General features: G+C 44.5%; 1 protein-coding gene across 1 annotated transcript in view; it reads right to left on the bottom strand.

The window, feature by feature from the left end:
• NFATC3 (nuclear factor of activated T cells 3) overlaps positions 1-20,548 on the bottom strand; it is a 215,539-nt gene extending 194,991 nt beyond the window's left edge. Inside the window, exon 1 of the mRNA XM_088471830.1 lies at positions 20,345-20,548. Coding sequence (XP_088327956.1) covers positions 20,345-20,429 — 85 coding nt within the window. The 5' untranslated portion in view covers positions 20,430-20,548. The remainder of the gene's footprint in view (positions 1-20,344) is intronic.
• Between the last annotated feature and the right edge of the window lie 864 nt (positions 20,549-21,412).

Here is a 21,412-nt window from a genome sequence, read left to right as displayed (position 1 = left end):
ACTCTCCACAAGGGCACTTAACACTTGGTAGCTGATGCCCTGCTGCTTTTTTGAATGTTATGATCGCTGCAGCAATGTTTATAAACTATGTTCTTATTCTCTATTGTCTTGTACTGTAAATCGCTGTTTTACGAGTTTGCTGATTTGTTAATGTATTTTATGAATCGCTGCAAAACACTTGTAAAGGATAATAATAATAAACTTAGTATGTCAGGGTATAGTAGAAAAATAAGGGAGAGGTATAACAGACAGTATAGAAAGTTTAGCACTAGCACAAGTCATATACAAACACAGAAAAAACATTACATGTCTGCAATGGGCACTAAAATAGACTACACAGACCAGTGGCCGGTAGGATATAGTGCTGTACAACCTGGCCCGTGGGAGAGGTATACAGGGAGACTGGACCCAGCGTTACCCCGAGACCTGATTGTCTAAAATGGCTGCCACGCGTCTCTGAGGGAGCAGAGTGTGAGGGAGGAGCAGCTCAGGGAACACAGAGACCATAGTGGAAAGGTGCCCTGAGGGTCTGCAGGGAGAGCACCTTATCCCCTGGCTGATGTTAACCACCGGGTCCCCTGGCCTTTAAAATATGCCTCTGTGCCAGTGTCAACATCAGCGCCTCCGGTCTGTCTCCAGAGACCGGAGGCAAGACTGCATTAAGACGCGGTTCCCTGCAAACGTGGTTCCGCCTTACTGGTCCCCTGGATTCCCGGGCTGCAGTCTGGGGTCCGGGGAGCCTGCTAGCTAGTCCACCTCGGAGCACCGTCGGGAGTACCTAGTACAGGCTGTGGGCCATGGTGCCGCGGAGGAATGATGTGGCAGGCAGCACAGACATCCGGAGGACAGTCTGGTGCGGCTCGCCGGTTTGTGTAAAAAAAAAAAAAAAAAGTAAATATAAGCATAACAGTAAAGCTTGGGCTGCCAAATACAGCCCCGTTATAATGGTGGTCCAGCTCCTGCCGACAGGAACGAAACTGAAGTGCCCACAGGCTGTGGGTGGGGTATACGGGGAAGGACCGCAGCATCCTGCGATTGAAAAGCTTTGCTGTTGGTGTCCGATCCTCCAGGTCCCACCTACACCCCAATGTCTCGCTGTGGAGCCATATGGACCCTGAAGATGAAATAATTCATAATCTAAATAAAATAGAGCAAAATCTCTTACAGCAAAAGTACATAAACAATTTAAAACTACTGCTGCACAGTAACACTAATTGGTACAATCTGTGGATATAGGCTGTAAGATAATTGTTTGGAGTGTATTTTGAGACATTGATATATTAGATGTTGCAATATCAATTGGAAAAGTGACAGAGGTTATGCTGAATGATATCTGAAGTGAAAGCTTTTAAATAAACTGCCGTCGCTGTGTATGCTATACAGTGCATTTATTAAGAGTATCGGTAGGTTAGCGTTCCCGCTAGGCTGTTTTAGCGCAGCGTCCCGCGGGTGGTGACCCGGTCACAACCGCAGAATAGACGCCTGGCACATGCGCCAGGCTTCTATTCTCCCTGTCGGCAGCGCTTGGGGGCTGCCCGTTGTGTCCGTAAGTGCCGGGCACGCCCCCAAGAGTGACGAAAGGGGGAAACATCTTATAGACAAGCTTTTTGGGCGCGCAAACGTAAGTACCCTCTCTAGCTCCGGCGCCCTGCCTGCCGCCGCAGCTAGAGTGAACACTATAGGTGTATGCATATCCAGACCCTATTAACTTGAGACTGCTAACAGTGATACTGGATGTAGTAGTCCCCAGATAATTTACCCACCAGGAGGGCTGACACTTGGCCAAAGTGAGTGTGTTGCACAGTTGTTTGGTGCTGGTTAGTCCTTACGAGGTACAGCTTAACCGGTTATTAGGTTTACTAAACAAGGAGCATAAGACCCAGGGATATGACAGGCTTAAGGGTAATGCTGGGCATTGTAGTGTCAGACATCTGAGTGGTAAATGTTATGGAGCATACACACTGTCAGATGAACAATTTTTACCAAAGTTTTTAAATGATTTCACACACACACAGTCTTAAAATTAATGAAATCCTCCAAATCTGACTGCAAACAGATCAGATGTCAGATATTGTTATCTTCTTTCAGATATGAACGATTTTTAAAACAGCTATCATTCAGATCGGACACAAAAACTGTGTGGTAATATAGTGTACATGCGGTGTTTGTATAGCATGTTAGAGGTTCTAACATCTAGTCAGCATGAATACCAGGGAGAAAGACACATAGCGATGCCATTAAATAGCACATGTTAGAGGTCAGACCGCTCACTGAGCGCCGGCAGTGTCTGCACCGAGGATAGAGGCAGCGTCAGAGCGCTACTCATCCAACAGAATTAGCATAATAAATGTAATCATTGTATTGAAACCCTCTTCTGTGTGCTTCTGAGTGAGCAGAGGCACTTTATTAAAGGCACAGGACCAGTGCGGTGAAATACATTTTCCTTTGTTGGACTTGCCAATTTGGGAGGCATTAGCAGGTGCCTATTTTCATAACCAGCAGGTCCTGGGTGTAATTATTACTGCCAGTATTTATCTTTTCTTAGATGATATTACCCCCACACATCCAGTGAATTATAATTCACACTCCCCTCTTTAAAGAAACACTTCTCTTGCGCCAGTGTTGAGTGTGAAGGTACAAGTACAATAGAGGAAATTGAATGCCATCAGTTTTTACAGCTGGGAAAATAGTGACCACAAATTATGTGCACCATACTGTTTTAGTAGATTACCAGATTTGAATATTTACCAACTAAAAAAGGCATTTATATCACAATAACCCACCATTAAGATCTGGTAATTGATGAAGATTTAGGGGGGAATTCAATTGTTAGCACCCAGGGTTGCAACTAATGGGCACCCGGCGTAAAAGTCTCTGCTCGGGTGCAAATAGCCGCGGGAGCAGACATTTCTGTCCGCACACTCCTGCGGTGGCAAGCAGAAATGTGCGATAGGTCCATAGCTTGGGAGCCCAAACTAATGTTGGGCACACTAACCTAGACTTTAGATGGGTTTAGCCATTTTACGCAGCCAAAAGGTGGCCCTAGTTGGAAGCAACAAGCTAGATAATTAATGCCCCCCCCCCCCCCCCCCAAGAACAATTGAATTACTTCAGCGGGCACTAATTAATTAAAAACTGAATCGTCCCCTTAGAGGAAAAATGTTCAGACATGCAAGGTAGTGGTTTAGGAGCAGAAGTGTATCAGACTTCAGAATCAGAAAAGTCTGAAATTACAGTGACATGACAAAACTTGAGGCCCAAATTCTTATCTTCTGCTTGTAAAAACGTGTTGATGGAATTTTCACATACCGAGAGCTTGACTCACATCTACTGTATGCAAAAGCATGTACAGTAATCTGCCTTATGTTCTTTATATACCAGCTGTTTAAATGGTTGACACTGTTTCGAAAACATTGAGAAAAATCTTATGATCCCAACCACATAAGGTTATATGCATTACTGTAAATACAATAGTATTTACAGAGATATGTCTACTATACCTGACTGCACTATGACAAACCACAGCACAGTACATCTCTCACCTGGACAGGTCCACAATATGGATTTGCCGTTGTTTTTATACCAGTACTCTAAAAGGCGCCTACAAACTAGACCAGTGGTTCTCAAACTCATTCCTCAGGACCCCATACAGGTCACATTTTCCAGGTCACCGAGCAGGTGTACTCATTACTCACTGACACATTTTAAAAGATTCACAGGTGGAACTAATCATTTCACTTGTGATTCTGTGAGGATATCTGGAAAACATGCACTGTTTGGGGTCCTGAGGACAGAGTTTGAGAACCTGTGCACTAGACAATATTTTGAACGATTTGGCCGATTCAGACTCATCGGAACAACAAATCGCCAAGAGTATAAGTACTATGCGCGCTCCTGTGGCGTCGTTCATCGCATCTTCAGTTCTTCTGTACATGCAAGAAGATTTGTCAATCTCTTTATTCCCCGTACGCACTACCGGACGACAAGATGATATGGTTACATTTTATAGTTAATGATCTAACCACCAAATGATGAGAGCTATATCGTTTGGTCGTTTGTTACATTGCACAGTGTGTATGCACTAAATAGTTTGCCCAGGAGTTCAAGGGAAGTAGTCGATGACATTGCATTGCAAGTCATCTAGTGTGTACCTAGCATAACTTCTCTGCATGAAGTCAGATCTTCATTCTTTTAGAATAGAATATATACAAATTGAGTTTATTATAAATTGTATCCTATAGACCTATATTAAAAGTATGTTACGAACACCAGGAAAGCAAAATTAAAAAATGTAAACCATTTTCAAATCTTAATGTACATTAAAGCCTACTTATTACTAGGCTACATAGCATTCCAGAAATAACTAAAGAGTTTACACTAATAAATCTGTCCAACATGCTATCAGTAATGTTAGCAGGCATTTGTCATTCGCAGACATCTGCCTGGGAGGCTGGGGTTCTTCTTGCATCACTTCAGGCCATTGCAGAAATCTGAATCTGAGCAACACTCATTAGGTGCCCTAGTTCACAAATACTGAATACTACTATATCTCTCTAGTAAAATCCACTTTTCATATCTTTTCAGAAATCCCATTTTGAAGCAATGGAATGCAAAATCAATATTAAAAAAAAATAAAAAAATAAAAACACTGTTGCACAGCATTCAGGCAATGTCACATTTAAGTGGGGAGGCACATTTCAGTCAGAAATAGGCAACCTGCAAAACCACAACAAACCAATCATCTGCTTCCTTTTATAGGCAACAACCAGTTTGACGCCACACTTTCCATCTGGAAACAAACAGTGCTCACATTAACAACTGATGCAATACACAGCCATTGATTATTGCTATGCTACAGTACAGATCAGTGGGGATAACTGCAAGTACAAAAGAGTCAAACACTGTAAAAAAAAAAAAAAAAACGTTAGGGATGTGCAGGTTTGAATCGGTTCTGATTTTCCCGCCAAATTTTTGTCTCAGAAAGCGACAAGACCTGAAATTTGGCGGGAAAATCCGAGCTTGCACATCTCTACAAATAAAATATGTGCAGATATGAAAAGACAGAGCTCTGCTCATAAGAGATCTAAACACACTTGGTAATGTGATCACGATATGACATTGGCCCGTATTCAATATTGGAGCGAAAAATCCGTGCTGGACTTTTCGCTCCACATCGGAGCGTTTCTGGGGATAAAGTATCGGGCGTTTGCCAGCTTTATCCCCATATTCAATTTGGAGCCGGCGAAAACAGAAGCCTGCGGAAAGGTATCGGGAAAAATAGGGGAACTTTCGGGAATTCATCCTGGGACCCCCCTAATGATGTCCAGACATGGGGGAGCACTGTGGGTACCCCTGTGTAGCTCTGCAGAACGTGTTCTGCATTTTTAAATAGCCACGGCAGGCTATTTAAAAACAGTTAGTTTTTAGGGGCTATTCCCAGGAGTGCAGGCTATTTTTTTTTTTTTAAAGCCTGCACCCTTAAACCCCAATTCTGCACTTTTTTTTTCTCCATATAAAACATGGTGAAAACTTATCCCCGTTTTTTTTTACAAAGACTTTTAGAACCGGCAAAAAGTGTTTGTAATTGAATACAGGGATAACTGAAAATGCGAAAAGGTTTCAGACTTTTCGCAGCCTAACTGAATACGGACCATTGTGTCAGATTTCCCCTTGAACTCTCCCCAGCAGCTCCCCGGCAGTCGTGGGCACGATTTGGTGTTAAAAACTGTCCAATGTGACAAACGATCTATCGTGCCACCTAACTATTCCAGTGCATCGTGACTGAGATTGTCAGATCTGCCCTACAGCACGGCAGATCTGAAGACGCAATGTACGAACTGCGGGTACACGCATCGACATCATGGCTGGACGCTCATGATTTGGGCATATTTTACACGATTTGTCATCACGATGCGTCGAAATCGGGCAAATAGTGTATTGAAATAAAAAATCGCCAAGTGTGTAGGAACCTTTACACTAGTGGGAAAAGCCAGAACTGAACAGATCAGTGAGTGTGACTTAAGAGTGAAGACTGGGAGAGTTGAGAGTTTACTAGCGGGAGTAGGATAGGCGCTAATAAAGTTATGTTTATAAATTTTAAAGGCAGAGAGGTGAGCCTGAAATTATAGCGACACCCATTCATAGAGGTAGACCCCAATGAAACTGGCAGGTTTCCACAGAAATCACAATGGTCCAATTCAGCACGGAGGACATGGCAGTCACATTAAAAACATTGTACTAATGAACATGCGAGCCAAAACAAATGGTTGTAGGACAGACTGCTAGAGTCTGGATGGTGTGGAGGAAGCAAATAACCTAAATCTGCACCGTTCCACTAAATGGGATGCGGTCATTATCCCGGCATGTGGGATGCCGGTGCTTTTAACAGCAGCACCTGTCAACCCGGCGCTGGCATCCCCATTATTAGGGGGAGGGTTAGGTTTAGGCACTAGGAGGAGGGGGGTGGTTAGGTTTACGCACCATGGAGGAAGGGTTAGGGACAGGTCGGTACCCTAACCGCCAGGATGCCATCGTCGTCCCGAGCGCCTGCATATGGATGGCCACTAATAGACGTTTAACATAATGAACTTTTCTTACCTGCAGCACTCCCATGCCAGTCATTCAAATCCTACTACTGAATCCAGAGTCTGAACGACAACCTTATAGTTGCATAAACAAAAGTGATCGATAAAAGACTTCTGGACGATCAAACAATAGAATGGCCATTTTTCCCCATGAACTGTAACCAATATAGGTCTTGCTTTTGGGGATACAGGACAATAAACTCACTGTTTCAAACTGTCCTGACATTTTAAAGAGTGAAAAAATGCATTACACATTTTAATTTAGCTATAGGTATGTCCAGCTACAAATGTAAACTCTTTGTGCTTTATACATGAAAGTTTAAGTTTGCATGTACAATTGTCTGATGAATGTGTCACAATATCAGGCCTAATGGCTTTCACCCATACAACAGCAAAATGTTGACTGACACTTAAAGGTGAGTGACTCCAGTACCCGAGCAGCACCATTGTTTTATCTTGTAGCCTCATCTGTAGAGAAAGTGTAAAGTCTCAAACCTAGGTAAATGTCTAACACAGCGTTTAATACAGTCAGCAAAATAGCTATAGCTCAGTTATGAAAAATTACAGTTAAAGAGTCACAAGATCTCACAAAATGAGAGGGGAGGGAAGGGACATCATAAGCCTAAAGGGCCCGATTTCGAGTCAGATGTAGATGCATCCGGTTTTATACTAATGCCGCGGCCCATTTTCTAAAAAATGAGATATCTACTTGCAGCATCTTGAGATAGTGTCTAAAGACGCTCTGATGAAAATGCACCATCGATACTTGCACCAGCACTATGGAGCAGTTTCTCAGTCTGAGTATGGCCTCCTATGCGAGCGGTTCAGCGTCTACGTTGACCTCTGAATCAGGCCCAAAATGAGAGGCACTATAAGCATACTTAACAGGTCACCATTAGTATATTGGGGCTGTCCTAAAATGGGCAATTACCATAGACTCCAAACAGCACTCAAACCAAAGTACATTGAGCTTATGCCACAGCAGATGGGGCAGTCACAGATCTAAATCTGTATGGATAACCTACTGATGAGTGAGAACTGTATATAGCAAAAGCTTACAGATAAGGTTTCAATGTCCCATGTAAACCCTTTATGGTCTATCTTGCACTTTCAATACAAAGACACTCTAAAAAGTGGAATTAGTATTTAAATAAAAGCATACACAATGGGCCTGATCAGAGATGGACGCAGTGCCGATATTTTTACAGTTCAGCAACGTTTGCTATTGCGCATACAAGAAAAGTGAAAAAATCTTTGACCCACAAGCGTGAAACCAAGTGTCTTATACTGTACCCAATTGTGTACAATAACTAACACTAAGATAATTAAACTAAGAGCTATGCAATCCCTGACCATATCAGGGTGGAGACTAGGAGGTAACCTAAAGTGATCGCAAAAAGGGGCAGTTTCATAGGCGTGTTAAGGGAGTGTGACAGGCTTGTCTGGGAAAGCTGCTGTGTTCCCAATTGTAAATACAATGCTTCAGAGGGTATGTTTAGTTGGATTACAGGAGAGTACCTAGGATACACTCTGGCTACTGCAAATGTCGACGGTGCGAACGATGTTGGATGCTTACAATCTCCACTGCAAACGCACAGACTGAAAGTGGTAGTCTCACCGCAGAGCACAAGGGGAAGGCTGAGATTAGCATTTGCATATTCCTGCAACTGATACTAAGCGAGTGGCTGCATTACCTGTCTCTGAATCAGGTTCTCTGTTGTTGGTTTGGGTCTGTGCGCAAATTCACAGAGTCTACTCATTTGGCAAGAAACCATGTATGATACAAGTAACAAACATTTAGATTGGGGGTGGGGTGTTTTAGAAATTTTAACAGTCAAAACCTTTTCACCTTATAAAACATGTTACTGCACATGAATCCAATGTTTAAATGGGTTATGAACATACGACTATCCAAAATGCTATCTGACCATCCCGCAACGTTTTCAAGAAGTCATTACTAAGAAAGCTATTCTGACTTTCTGGCTTGCCAATTTTCACTGAGTTGCAAGCAATATCACCACAAGACAGTGGACCAGCACTGAGATAAAGAATCTGACAACTGTATATCTATAATAAGAAATGCACAGTAAGTACTTTCTCCAAAACCAGACAATGCAGTTTCTACTCTGCTATCCATTAGTTTTGGGTACAAAAGACAATTTATGGAATTATGTGAAATGTAGAAATACCCTTTAACAAGAATGTTAGAGAAGCTCTTATGAACACCTTATATATCATAGAGAAAGGGTTCTTTACACCAAACCCTTCTGGAATAAATAATTGCCACTGTAAACACTACCTTTAATGGCATCCATCTAATGATACTGGTATTCGTTGAAATGGGATATCCAAAGAGCAATACGTATTAGACTGAAGTTCCACAGGGAAAAATCCATTTTACCAATTCTAAATGAAGTCATCAGTTGCCAATCTAACCTCCAAGAAGCACAAGTATCAGCATTGAGTTCTTACACATTTTGGTGAAAGATTAGCCCCTGAAGCAACAGATCTAGAGTTGGTGGTAGAGGTTATGGTTCCTTCTGAAGTATATCCAACTGGGAACCATGGATGCTGTGGCCAAAATGGAAGTATTGCTATCACTTCTACTTCCTCTTTCTTGAGATGAGAGGAAACAGAAAATACATAAGCAGTGATCGCACAGAGTGAAAATTTGTGGGCCCCAGGAACCCCTCACTTAAAAAAAAAAAAAAAAAAATTGGGATCCTACTCAACTCTTTCTGGGTCCCATCACATATTATGGGAGAGAGGGCAGGCAGCAGTTGGGACAGTGCTGGGGGCAGGTAGCAGTTGGGGTAAAGGGGGATGGGCAAGCCGCAGTTGGGGTAGAGCTGGGGAAAAAGGCAGGGAGAAGTTGAGGTAGAGCTGGCGGTAGAGGGGAGTAAGGGCAGACAGTAGTTGTGACAGTGCTGGGGAGCAAGTAGGGAGCTACAGGCAGGCAGTGCTGGGGGTAGGACTAGACAGCAGCTGGGGGGCAAGGTGGTGGTTAGGGGCAGGCAGTGTTTGTGGTAGGAAGGGGGTAAGGGTAGATAGCAGCTGGGGCAGTACTGGGGGGCAATGAAGAGGTTACGGGCTGCAGTGCTGGTAGGTAGGAGGTAAGGGTAGATAGGTTGTCTACTACTACTTTTAAGCTGCCCCATCTCCCTGCCACCACCACTACTGTTTGCCAAACAGTTGTACCCCCTTCTGGCCACCCACCCGCCACTCCTCACAGGTAACAGCATCAGCGGGAAGTTACCCTCAGCCCCACCGTAACACCCACTATCTGCAGCACCCCCACCAGCTTATTAAACTTACTTGAAATATCCTCCAGGTCAGACAGACAGTCTCCTCCTCACGCAGGGCTACAGCATCCATAAAAGGCGATAAAGGACTGGCTCCAACCACACATTTTATAATCCTCCCTGGCCGGGACAGGGAAACATCAGTCCTTTAATTAGGAGCCAGGGGTTTGGCCACAGCAGAGTACGTAACCAGGGATCCACCCTTTCCTCACTTTCTGGTAAAATACACATTATAGTGGCGACTTGCAATCACTGCATAGATAACTTGAAGCCTCCATTGGATTGACAATGCATCCACCCTCTGTCCCTGGAATAGTGTTGCCATAATGTCCAATTGAAAAAAAAGTCTATCAGCAGCTGGAAGAATTCCTAATATAAAGACTATACTCATTGAACGATTTACCTCCAGTTTAGGTAACCTGCAACTGCATTCTCCTTGTCTGCATCATGACACACTGATAGGGACCATAAATTTAATTCATTCCAATGTATCAGTTTTGCTACTGTAGGCAATGACAATAGAAAAATTTATTGCAAATTGAATATGCTTTGCTGTAACATTTAAGGGTTTTTATCAATAAGGACTGTTTAGAGTTCGTGGGCTTTATTTTTTTCCCCTTCAATAGCCAGCTAGTCTATGCTTTCACATGACAAAGCGGCTTTCTGAATAAAAAAAAAAAAAAAAGGGTTTACATACATCTGATATTTGCCAATCTGCACATGCACAGGACCTGTACTGCACAGATCTGTGTCTGCGACAACAGATGAAGTACCACCAATAGCTTGACATGATGCAGCCGTTTGAGAGCAGCGACATTACCGAAATTGGGGCGTGTCGGCCCCAGTTTCTGGGCAAGCCGAGGCCAGTGGCTGTGTCCATGAATGCATCTTCACTAGCCTCTGTTGTGTGAAATACACAGCAATCCCGAAGGTTACTCACATAACTGATGCTCAAGAAGACGATCTGCCGCTCTATATATTGCTGGACTTTGACCTAGAAATCATTTTGACTGAATGTACTGCCTTATTTGTAAAGCATTTGTCCCAAAATGTTCTTCTCTGTGCCAGGCTGTCCCATCTCCTAACTTAGTATCCTCTGAGACATTGTATGTTTTCTTAACAGAAGGCTAAACTGCCAGATATAGGTTAATACCACTTCCCTGAGTTAAAGATATGAAAGGGGGGGAAGGATGGGGGAGTAAATTCATATGTGCTCCGAGTGTATACACAGATTACAGTAGTCCTGGCATCGCACATTTTCCTAAGCATCTCTATGTGGTTTGCTGCAAAACTTGCGATGTAGTTGGATGAGATTTGCGGTTCCAAAACAGCAAATTGCATCCATCACATTAAATTAACCCCCGTTTATATATACAAACCTGCTTATCGTATCTTGTTGAGATCATGCACAATGTATAACACTGAAGATAGCTTGACAAGGGAGAATAGGACACAAAGCTTAGGCTGGATACACATCAGAACGACATGCAAACAACGTGATGGTCGTTCAGATATCCCTTTCTCTCAGAACAAACTATATAGAGCATACACACCATGCGATCTTATGAACGACTGCACAATATATCACGTTGAGAATTGTATCCAATGAATCTTGTCTCCTGATCACTGGCAGTTCAGGTGATGTCTTCTGAGGAAAAATTAGACCAATATATCCTGGGGTCTTCCGGTTGGGCATGGACACTGCACGATGTGCTGAACATCGTAAAAGATATATTCTCATCTGACATGCAGCACAGATGAAAAAATGCGATGGACACATGTGAACAAGCGATTGTGCATACACAGTAAACAAATATTTATTCCAATTCCCCTCAAAACGAGAAATCACTCAATATATCGTAAATGTGTACCCCACCTTAGTCTGCAATATCATACACTAATCATTGGGAAGTTTCAGTATTTTACCTTTTATTTGAAGGTTTGAAATTGCTAAAAATTACCTGAAAGAAAAAGACCTATTCTGTTTATTGTATTTCCTTCCTGGGTTATAACTTCTTGTATTTCTATTGCGGATATGAAGACAGTGGTTGCATGAACTTGTCTTTTCTTTATTGAGGCAAACAAGGAGACCTTTCACCAGAATATTTTTGTAGCAAAGTATTTTTTTTCTTCTAAAGAGAAAATTGCCTGCATAAGAAAGATTCAGCAAACTATATTTAGACTGAGCATCTTCCATCCAGGGACACAAACAGGTCTATAAGACAACATGGAAGATGCCAACGTTTTAGACAGGGCAGCAATATTGTCCAATGAGGTTTCACTAGGGAAACCAATCCAGACCCATTTTTGAAATCCCAGAATTCGGGATTGAAAAAAAGGTATTAATCCCGGGATTGAATTGAAAACACACAGGTAAATAGCCAGCACCTCATCCACATACCAACCCCACTGAGTGTTACCTGCAGACTTGTCCAATTCCTGTTGCCTTAACAGTATACAGTGATCCACAAGCATCTTCAATACACCAGGCACCTTGGAATGTAGACCGCATTGAGAGGATGATTGTATTCAGCTCCTTGTTCACCACAGAAAGGGCAATCTGTGATGCGGCTGCTCTCAGTCACGGACAACATCACGTGGCAGTGTGCTCCAAGCCCATCAGGGCAACTGCATCATGGGACTCCATCTATTCTACGGGCAGCTGGGAGAGCCTGAGTACCGGAGCCGAGAAGGTAAGCATTATCCCACTGGCCCCAGCGTAATGTGTTTTGAATCCCATAATACCCGGGATTTAAGGATTAGAATTCTAGGTATTTGAGACTCAAAAGTTTGGGATCAGCTTTCCTAGGTTTCAAATAAATAACCAATGCCTTTCACTTTTTTAAAAGATACGGTTTGCTTATCTTGTCCTCTACATCCGTATGCAGTTTTTTTTCCTCGACATAACCTGAGAGCTCTAGCTACAGAGGCTATGGCAACACAAGTCTCCCTTTCTAACCAATATAACATTACCCAATACTCTAGGGGAAGTGCCGTAGTACTGGACATGCCTGCCCCACCTGTGCCTACTTTAGGAACTATACCCTTATTGTCAAATGGCTAAATACATTCTAGTCTCTTACACACTATACAAAATATTGTGTAATCATACGATTCACCACCAAACTACACGACGATTGTATCGTGTGTACACCCAAACGATCATTTACACACATCGTTCATCTCATCATCCTATCGGATGTGCTACACATTGTGTATGCACAACCGCACATAGTGAACAGGAGCAACAATTGGTTATAATCACCAGACATAATATTTTGTGCAGTCGTTCTGAAGATTGTATAGCGTGTATGCTAGAAATAGTGTGTTCTGGGAACGTTGTGGTGTTCCCACTAGGCCGCTAAAACATGCCGGGTGCCGCCCCCTCCTGCCGGCCGCAGTGTCCCGTGGGTGGGAAAAATAGCGGTGCAGGGATCACCGCCGGTAAACAGATGCCATGTACACGGCATCTATTCACAGAGAGGGGAGAACTTGGGGCAGCCCAGCATGTCTGTAACTGCTAGGCACACCCCCAAGAGTGATGAAGTCCCTTTTCCATAAGACACATACTTGATTGTTCTCCAGTTGTGTCCATTCTTGAGATAATTTAACTTCGTAGATATGCAGGAAAGATGTTGTACTCCAGCAAAAATTCCTCCTTGGGATACTAGTCCGAAGTACAGACAAACCCAAAGGCTTATTTTAATAAAATTTATTTTCGATACACATTTCCTAGGAGTTTCCTCAATTTCTACAGATTCTGCACAAAAAAAACCATCCATAAATTATTCGGAAATCTACTTCTGAAAAAGACCATTCAATAGCGCCCTCCTCCTCCTCCTCAAGTAGAATAATAGGTCTTAAATCACTTTGTAGTTTTATCAACTAGATTAAAAGAGGCCCGAGACGTCCATGAAATAAATTCTTTTAATTGCTCTGGAGGCTAAGTTTGTACTGTCTGTTTAGGCTTTGTAACACATATGGAGCACACATTTTCATCCTTAGGTTGAAAGCACTTTGGGGAAATGTTAGACTTGTGCTGCATGTGACTCAAAGAACCCACGGCTGCATAGTGATAAAGAGACTGACTACTATCTATATTCTCCAGACAATGAACAAGAACATCCCCTAATTTGTAGGTGCTTACCTAGTCTTTTTGGACTCTGCTTGGGCTCAGGCTGTCTGTTTGTAGAGAGTTCCCCAAAGATGTAGAAGCAACAGCATCTGCTCTCTGAAGATCCGGAAGCCGCCAACCAGTGTCTCATTTGTGGCCTCCTATACATGCCCAGCCTACCCTTTTAATACTGGCAAATATACAGCATTAACCTCAGCTACTCCTCTCTGCTTGTTCTCCATAAAACACCACCAGCTGTGCTGTACCCGGTGGAAAGAAAGAAAAAAAAAAAAAAAGGAACAGTGGGTAGGTCCAAAACTGGCAACATACTACATTTCACAGCCAATACTGGACTATAGGACAGATATTCTGGGTTTCGGAATATTTCAATACTTCAAAAATTATTTTAAAAGATATTCAGTATGTGGACAACTAAAGCTGGCCATACAACAACTTTCCTCCAACTGGTTAGACAGAAAATCCGGTAATGTATGGGGGCAAACAACAATCAGCCATTTACTCCCAAACACCAGAAAACACGAAAAAGGTCATTCAGGAAAGTTGGTTAAATCTGTTTGATTAGAAATCTTGTCTGAACAACAGCTTTTGTCCGTTTTCTGAGGTTTGGGAGCAAATGTCATTTGCTTCCATGCATTACTGGACTTTCATTCTAACCAACAAGTTGGATGGTTGGAGGAAAGTTGGTCTGTTGTATGGCCATCTTAAATGTTGCAAAGAAGATGGCCACTCATCCTGTATCTTCTGCCTACACAAACAAGCCCTAGGAGAGCTGGAACATAATCTGGCTGCTCAGCCAAAGAACTGAATGGCCAGCTTTCATTCACTTTGCCACAGACCGCACAATATGCCGGCTTCCCCTTCCTTCATCTGAATGGGATTATACATCGCATCCCAGATCAGATGGTTTTGTAGGAAGACCTGCGGATGCGATGCACGACCCCGCAGCACGATATCAGGTACGATATCATGCCCATACAAGACACGATATAGCACCTATATCATGCAGTGTATGGGGGCCTTTACAGTTGAAGCCCACAGACAAAGTTGGCAACTACCAGTCCAGAGTTACAGTAGTTACACACTTTTACATTCATACTTAGGAACAATTGCTCCTACAATTACATTCTGAGCTTCATAATAAAGCAGCCAATAACACATATTAGGAGCAAACAGCTGGCGGTCAATGTGCCCTAACTGCATGCCACCACACACCCAATACCAGGAGCACTATGCATCAAGTAAGAGTAGAGGGTTGGCAATCACTGCCCTATATTTAACATATCCACCAAGGTTAAAACATACATAAAAGTGCAGGTTTATTTTACAGTGGATCTCTTTCCTGTACAATTTTATGGATTGGTTTACTTACTGTGCAAAGTATTGTGCCTGACAAATCAAATGTACGTAAAGGTGCCTACACACTTGGCGATATATTACCCAATCTGGCCGATTCCGACACATCGGAATGACAGATAGTGTAAAATATGCCCAAATCATGAGTCCGCACTCACGATGCGCGTCCCCGCTGGTCGTACATTGCATCGTCAGAACTGCCAATCTAGGACACAATGCACTGGAAAAAGTCTGGATGCACGATAAATAGTTTGTAAATTGGACACCTGAAACACCAAATCGTGTGCAAAGCTGTCGGGGAGACGTCGCAAGGGAAATCGTACACATTGTGGGATCGTGTGCAGATCGCCAAGTGTGTAGGCACCTTTTATTATTATCATCATCCTTTATTTATATGGCGCCACAAGTGTTCCGCAGCGCCTTACACAGTACATAGAACTAAAGTGAACACGAAACAAGTAACTTACAGTACATTACAGTGCAGGACAAGGACACAATTTATATACATTGCTGCAATAGCGATTAAAGCACTCACAATAAGCAGCCGGGAGTTGGCAGTCACGTGTTAGGTGCCCTAATGGGGACTAAAGAGAAGAAAATGTAAAGAGAAGCACATGAGGTAAGAGGTCCCTGCTCTTGAGAGCTTACATTCTAAAGGGGAGGGGCAAACAGGCAGGCATGACACAGAAGGGGAAGATACGGAGGAAAGAGCATGAGGTGGGTTAGGTAGAGTGCTGGAAGGCCTTGATGCAGTAGTGGGTCTTAAAAGACCGTTTGAAGATTTGTAGAGAGGTGTAGAGTCTGATAGGGAGAAGGAGAGCATTCCAAAGGTAGGGAGCAGCACGGGTAAAATCTTGCATGCGGGAGTGGGAGGAAGTAATCAGTTGGCAAGAGAGGCGGCATGCATTTGTTGAGCGAAGTGAACGGGCAGGAGTGTGAAGGGAGAGAAGGTCAGAAATGTATGCGGGAGAGTATTTGGTGAGGGCTTTGTAGGCGAGTGTAAGAACCTTGAATTGGCATCTGAAGGGGAGCCAGTGTAGTGCTTGAAGGGGAGGGGGAAGCAGATGTAGAACATCTGGAGAGAAATATGAGCCGAGCAGCAGCATTGACAACAGATTGTAGTGGAGAGGTGAGAGACTGGGAGGCCAGCTCGGAGAAGGTTACAGTAGTCCAATCTGGAGATGACCAGTGAGTGGATGAGGGTTTTAGTGGCATCCTGGGTGAGGAAGGGTCTAATCCTGGAGATATTTTTTAGGTGTAAACGGCAGGACTGCGAGAGGTGCTGAATGTGTGGTTTAAAGGAGAGGGAGGAGTCTAGGATAACTCCACGACAGCGCACTTTGGGGCTAGAGGAGATAGTTGTGCCATCAATCGATAATGAAATTGTGGGAAGTGAGGGAATGGAAGAGGGTGGGAAGATGATTAGCTCAGTCTTAGACATGTTAAGTTTAAGAAAGCGCTGGGACATCCATGAAGAGACAGCAGAGACAGTTGGAGATACGGGTATGGAGTGAGGGGGAGAGCCCCCAGTAGTGGCCCCCCCCTATGCAGTGCCCCCAGTAGTAGTCCACCCTCTGCAGTGACGCCAGTAGTAGCCCTATCTCTGCAGTGCCACCAGTAGTAGTCCCCACTATGCATTGTCCTTAGTAGCGCCCCCGATGCAGTGCCCTAGTAACAGACCCCCCCCTTATACAGTGCCCCCAGTAGCGGCCACACCCCCTATGCAGTGCCCCCAGTAGTGGTCCCCATATATAGTGCCCCCAGTAGTGGGTCCCCCCCATATATAGTGCCCCTTTAATCAGTGCCCCCAGTAGCGCTCGCCCCCTTTTAGTGCCCCCAGTAGCGCTCGCCCCCTTTTAGTGCCCCCAGTAGCGCTCGCCCCCTTTTAGTGCCCCCAGTAGCGCTCGCCCCCTTTTAGTGCCCCCAGTAGCGCTCGCCCCCTTTTAGTGCCTCCAGTAGTGCCCGCCCCCTTTTAGTGCCTCCAGTAGTGCCCCCAGTAGTGCTCGCCCCCTTTTAGTGCCATACGTAATAATAATATATAAAATATATATATATATATATATATATATATATATATATAAATAAATAAAAACTTACCTGAATCCCAGCTCCCACCGCCGGCTCCTGTAGTGGGCACAGCGGCAGTCAGTGAGTCTAACAGACTCTCATTGGCTGTCACTCAAAACAAACACAGCTGCCGGCGCCTGTGTGTTTGTCAGTCACTGTGTAGCGCTGACCGAACTCCGTCCGGTCAGCGCTACACACGCGGTGCAGTTTGTGTCACAGAGACCCAAACTGCCCGCGGCCAACATGGCGCTGCGACCCGGGGGGCACATGGCACCCTGCCCCCCGGCCCAACCAGTCACTGACTACAGGGCCTGGGGGTTGCTGAAAATCTGGTCGCCATGGCGACCTGGCCCCCGGGTTTTGTCGAGCCCTGGATTAAGGAGGTGAGCAAGATGGGAACAGGAAGACGGAGACAGGTAGTAGAGGAGACGGGAAGAGATAGGGTCAAGAGGGGAGGACCGGATGAGGTCCATGACTTCCTCTCCAGAAACAGGGGAGAATGATGTCAGAGTTGGTGAGACAGAAGGGGAGGGGTGGTCAGGGAAAGGAGGGGGAGGAGCGCTGAGGGTCTGATGGGATATGATGTCCTCACGTATGGAGTCAATTTTAGAAGTAAAATAGGTGGCAAAGTCAAGGGCAGAGAGCGAGGAGGGGAGGCGAGGAGGGGGAAGGGCAGAGGAGGGAGTTGAAGGTGGCAAAGAGGACTGGAAGGAGATGAGGTTCTTGAAATATGTTTGTTTGGAGAGAGACAGGGCAGCACTGTAGGAAGAGAGAATAAATTTAAAATGGAGGAAGTCAGCCTTAGAGCGTGAATTTCTCCACTGATGCTCAGCAATTCTTGAACACTTTTGCAGGTATCTGGTGCATTTTTAATGCCAGGGTTGTGGTGTGGATCTGCGAGGGTGAGTAGTTATTGCCAGAGCAACAGAGTAAAGAGCAGAAGTAAGGGAGGAATTGTACAGAAAAGTGGCTTGTTCAGGACAGAAGAGAGAAAGGATAGGGGAGAGAAGAGAGTCCAGCAGGGAGGAAAAAGCAACAGTGTCAATAGCCTCAATATTATGGTGCATACACACGATCAGATTTTTTCTTCAGATATGGACGATAACGATTTAAAAATCGTTCAGTCGTTCATATCTGATGAAAAATCGTTCATATCTGACATGCCTGAACGATGGACGATCAACGATGCGCGTTCCCGTTTGTCAGATAACGATATCTGACATCTGATGGGTTTGCAGTCAGACTTGGACGATTCCATTCATTTTAATGCAGTTAAAAATCGTTCAATCGTTCAAATCGTTCAAATCGTTTAATCGTTCAGTCGTTCATCTGACAAATCTGACAAGTCTGACAAATCTGACCGTGTGTACGCTCCATTACACTTAGTAACGGTAGCCTTAGGAGGTAAAGGAGGGGAAGGAGAGAGGGATAGGTTAAAAGAGAGAAGGTGATGGTCAGAGAGGGGTAATGGGGAATTGGAGTAATTAGAAATATCACAACGGTGAGTCAAGACCAGGTCAAGTGAGTGCCCACTCACATGGGAGGGTGATGAGGTCCATTGGGCGAGACCAAATGAAGAGGTGAGTGTAAGGAGTTTAGCTGCAGAGGATTCTGTGGGATTGTCAATAGGAATATTAAATTCACCTAGGATGTGGAGGGTAGATCTGAGGAGAGAAAGTGAGGGAGCCAGGAAGCGAAGTTGTCAGGGAATTTGGAGGGAGAGCCAGGGGGACGGTAAATGACAGCTTTAGAAAACTTTGAAATAAAATGCATACCCCACTTCTGTTCCATGATTTTGCTAAATCTCCCCAACCAGAATATTATGGTTCATACTTTCAGTGGGAGAAACTGACAGCTAAACTTTGCAGATAAAGCTTACTTCCGGGGTCAGACCCTGCAGCATGACATATATATAGCACAGTGTTTACACAGATACATGTGCATACAGTGAATATAGTCATTTACCAGTAAAAAGATAAGATCTCCAGAGATCAGACCCTATTTTAGTACAAGCTAAAGTAACACTTGTTTCTCGTCCTGTGGCTTAATGGTCTTGGAAAAGTTGCAAGAGATACAATAAATAATAATAAATGCCGTTTATCAGCAAACTTAAGAAAAAATGCCCATAGATGGGACACTCGTGTGTCACTAATATACAGATATATTTAATAAAAAAGTACTTTAAAAGGGCCAGCACAAAAACATTTTAAAATAAAAGTGTTAGTGTATAGCAGCACTGGAGCTACACAAACTTTCTGCACTCTCCCTATACAAGTCCCCAGCTCTGTCCTCATACAACGTGTGTGCTGACAGGAGGGACATATCTGAGCCATGACATGTTGTAGTTACTTGCAGAGCAGAAACACGGGGCTATGTCCAACAACTGCGATCCCCCCCCCCCCGGCACTGCGCTGAGAGGAGAGTGTGTCACTGTCCCTAGCTACACATAACCGCACAGCTGCTGCCCGGTGCGTCGTCGTATTAAAATCCCCAGCTTCTCTGCGCATATGCCGCCGCCGCTCACTCTTCTGAGACGGTCACGTACGTTGCATGGTGCGTAGATCTGTAACATATACGCGCTGCATATATGGAGTACTATAAGCTACTACTTGCCTGCACTTACGCAACTGTGTTACGGAACTTATGTTTGCTGCAAATCCGCAGGCAGCGCCGCTATCTCCCCCAGCTACCCCGCTCACATCTCATACGGATTCCACAATTATTCGGGGAAATAAATTCGTGCTGCATTTACTCAACCAGCAGAGCGCCCCCTGTAGGGCAGTCGCCGGGCATGAATCCGGACAGGTTGCTGCTATTTACGGTGATGCCCAGCACCTGCCCGGGTCACTCTTAGCTCCGTGCCCGCGACACTACAAATATCGACATAACGGGAGACTTCCTACCTGCCGCTCCGAAGGGCTGAGCCGCCTCCTCCCCGAATATCAGCCTGAAGTCCAACTCGTCAGAGCCACAGTGTGCGGCACTCATCGGTGCCTGCGACCCGCACCCGGAGTCCCGTCCTCTCCGCCCCTCTTTCCCGCCCTCTCCCCGGTGTGCCGCTCTCCTCTTTTACCCCACGCCAACTTTCTCGGTGCTGCTGCCGAGCGGTGGTGGAGCCTCACACCCCTCCTCCCCCCATCACTCATTGGTCTTACGTCCCACTAACGTCACCGGGCCCCCCCCTGTCCTCACCAACATGTTTCCCCAAAGACCTGAACACACACACACACATCTCTATATTACTTTATTTATGCACTGAGCGGGTGTGCTGGTGCTGTATATCACTGTTAGCGCAGCTGTTACCCTGAGAGCATGGATTATAACACACTGGTCTGTCAGGGAGTGGCGACGCGGCCATGTTGTTGGAGACTACTGCTGCTGGGGCATAGCTGAGCCTGATAAAGTCGCCCATACGATGCTGAAGTTCTGTTTGTATACATTGTATTATAACACGCACAAGGAAGAGAAGCAGGTGCTGCTGTGTGCAGCTGCTGGACAACAACGGAAGGACACCATGTCACAGCGGAAATACCTCATAACATATGTTTGAAGTCTTTTTTTCCTATTGTGCTACTTGGTCTTTGCTTAAATAAACTACGGATTAGGGATTGGGATCGAAGATCGATCATGCCTGTAACATTATATTTTGAAACAATCCTGTAGGCATGATATATCATTGGGATCAATTCAAGAATCTCAATGCCTACAGCGATCTTTTACCTGTTCCTTGGCGTCTTCATGCTTACTGCGTATATGGGAAGTTTTCGCCTTTTAACCACATGCAAAAACTGTCCTTAACGCCCAAACTGCACATGCACCCAAATAATATCGATCCGGAAGATATCTATATTATTTGCCCGATTATTTTTTGTGCTAAATACAAAGATCTGGATTGGTCATCCCTACTAATGATTTATAATGTTTTAATTGGTAGTTTCAAGTGTTTATTTGGGGGGAAATGGGAAAGTAAA

This window comes from Taudactylus pleione, unplaced genomic scaffold (assembly GCF_031769625.1).
Source record: "Taudactylus pleione unplaced genomic scaffold, aTauple2 ptg000117l, whole genome shotgun sequence".
NCBI lineage: Eukaryota > Metazoa > Chordata > Amphibia > Anura > Myobatrachidae > Taudactylus > Taudactylus pleione.
This window is presented reverse-complemented; position numbering and strand designations above follow the sequence as displayed.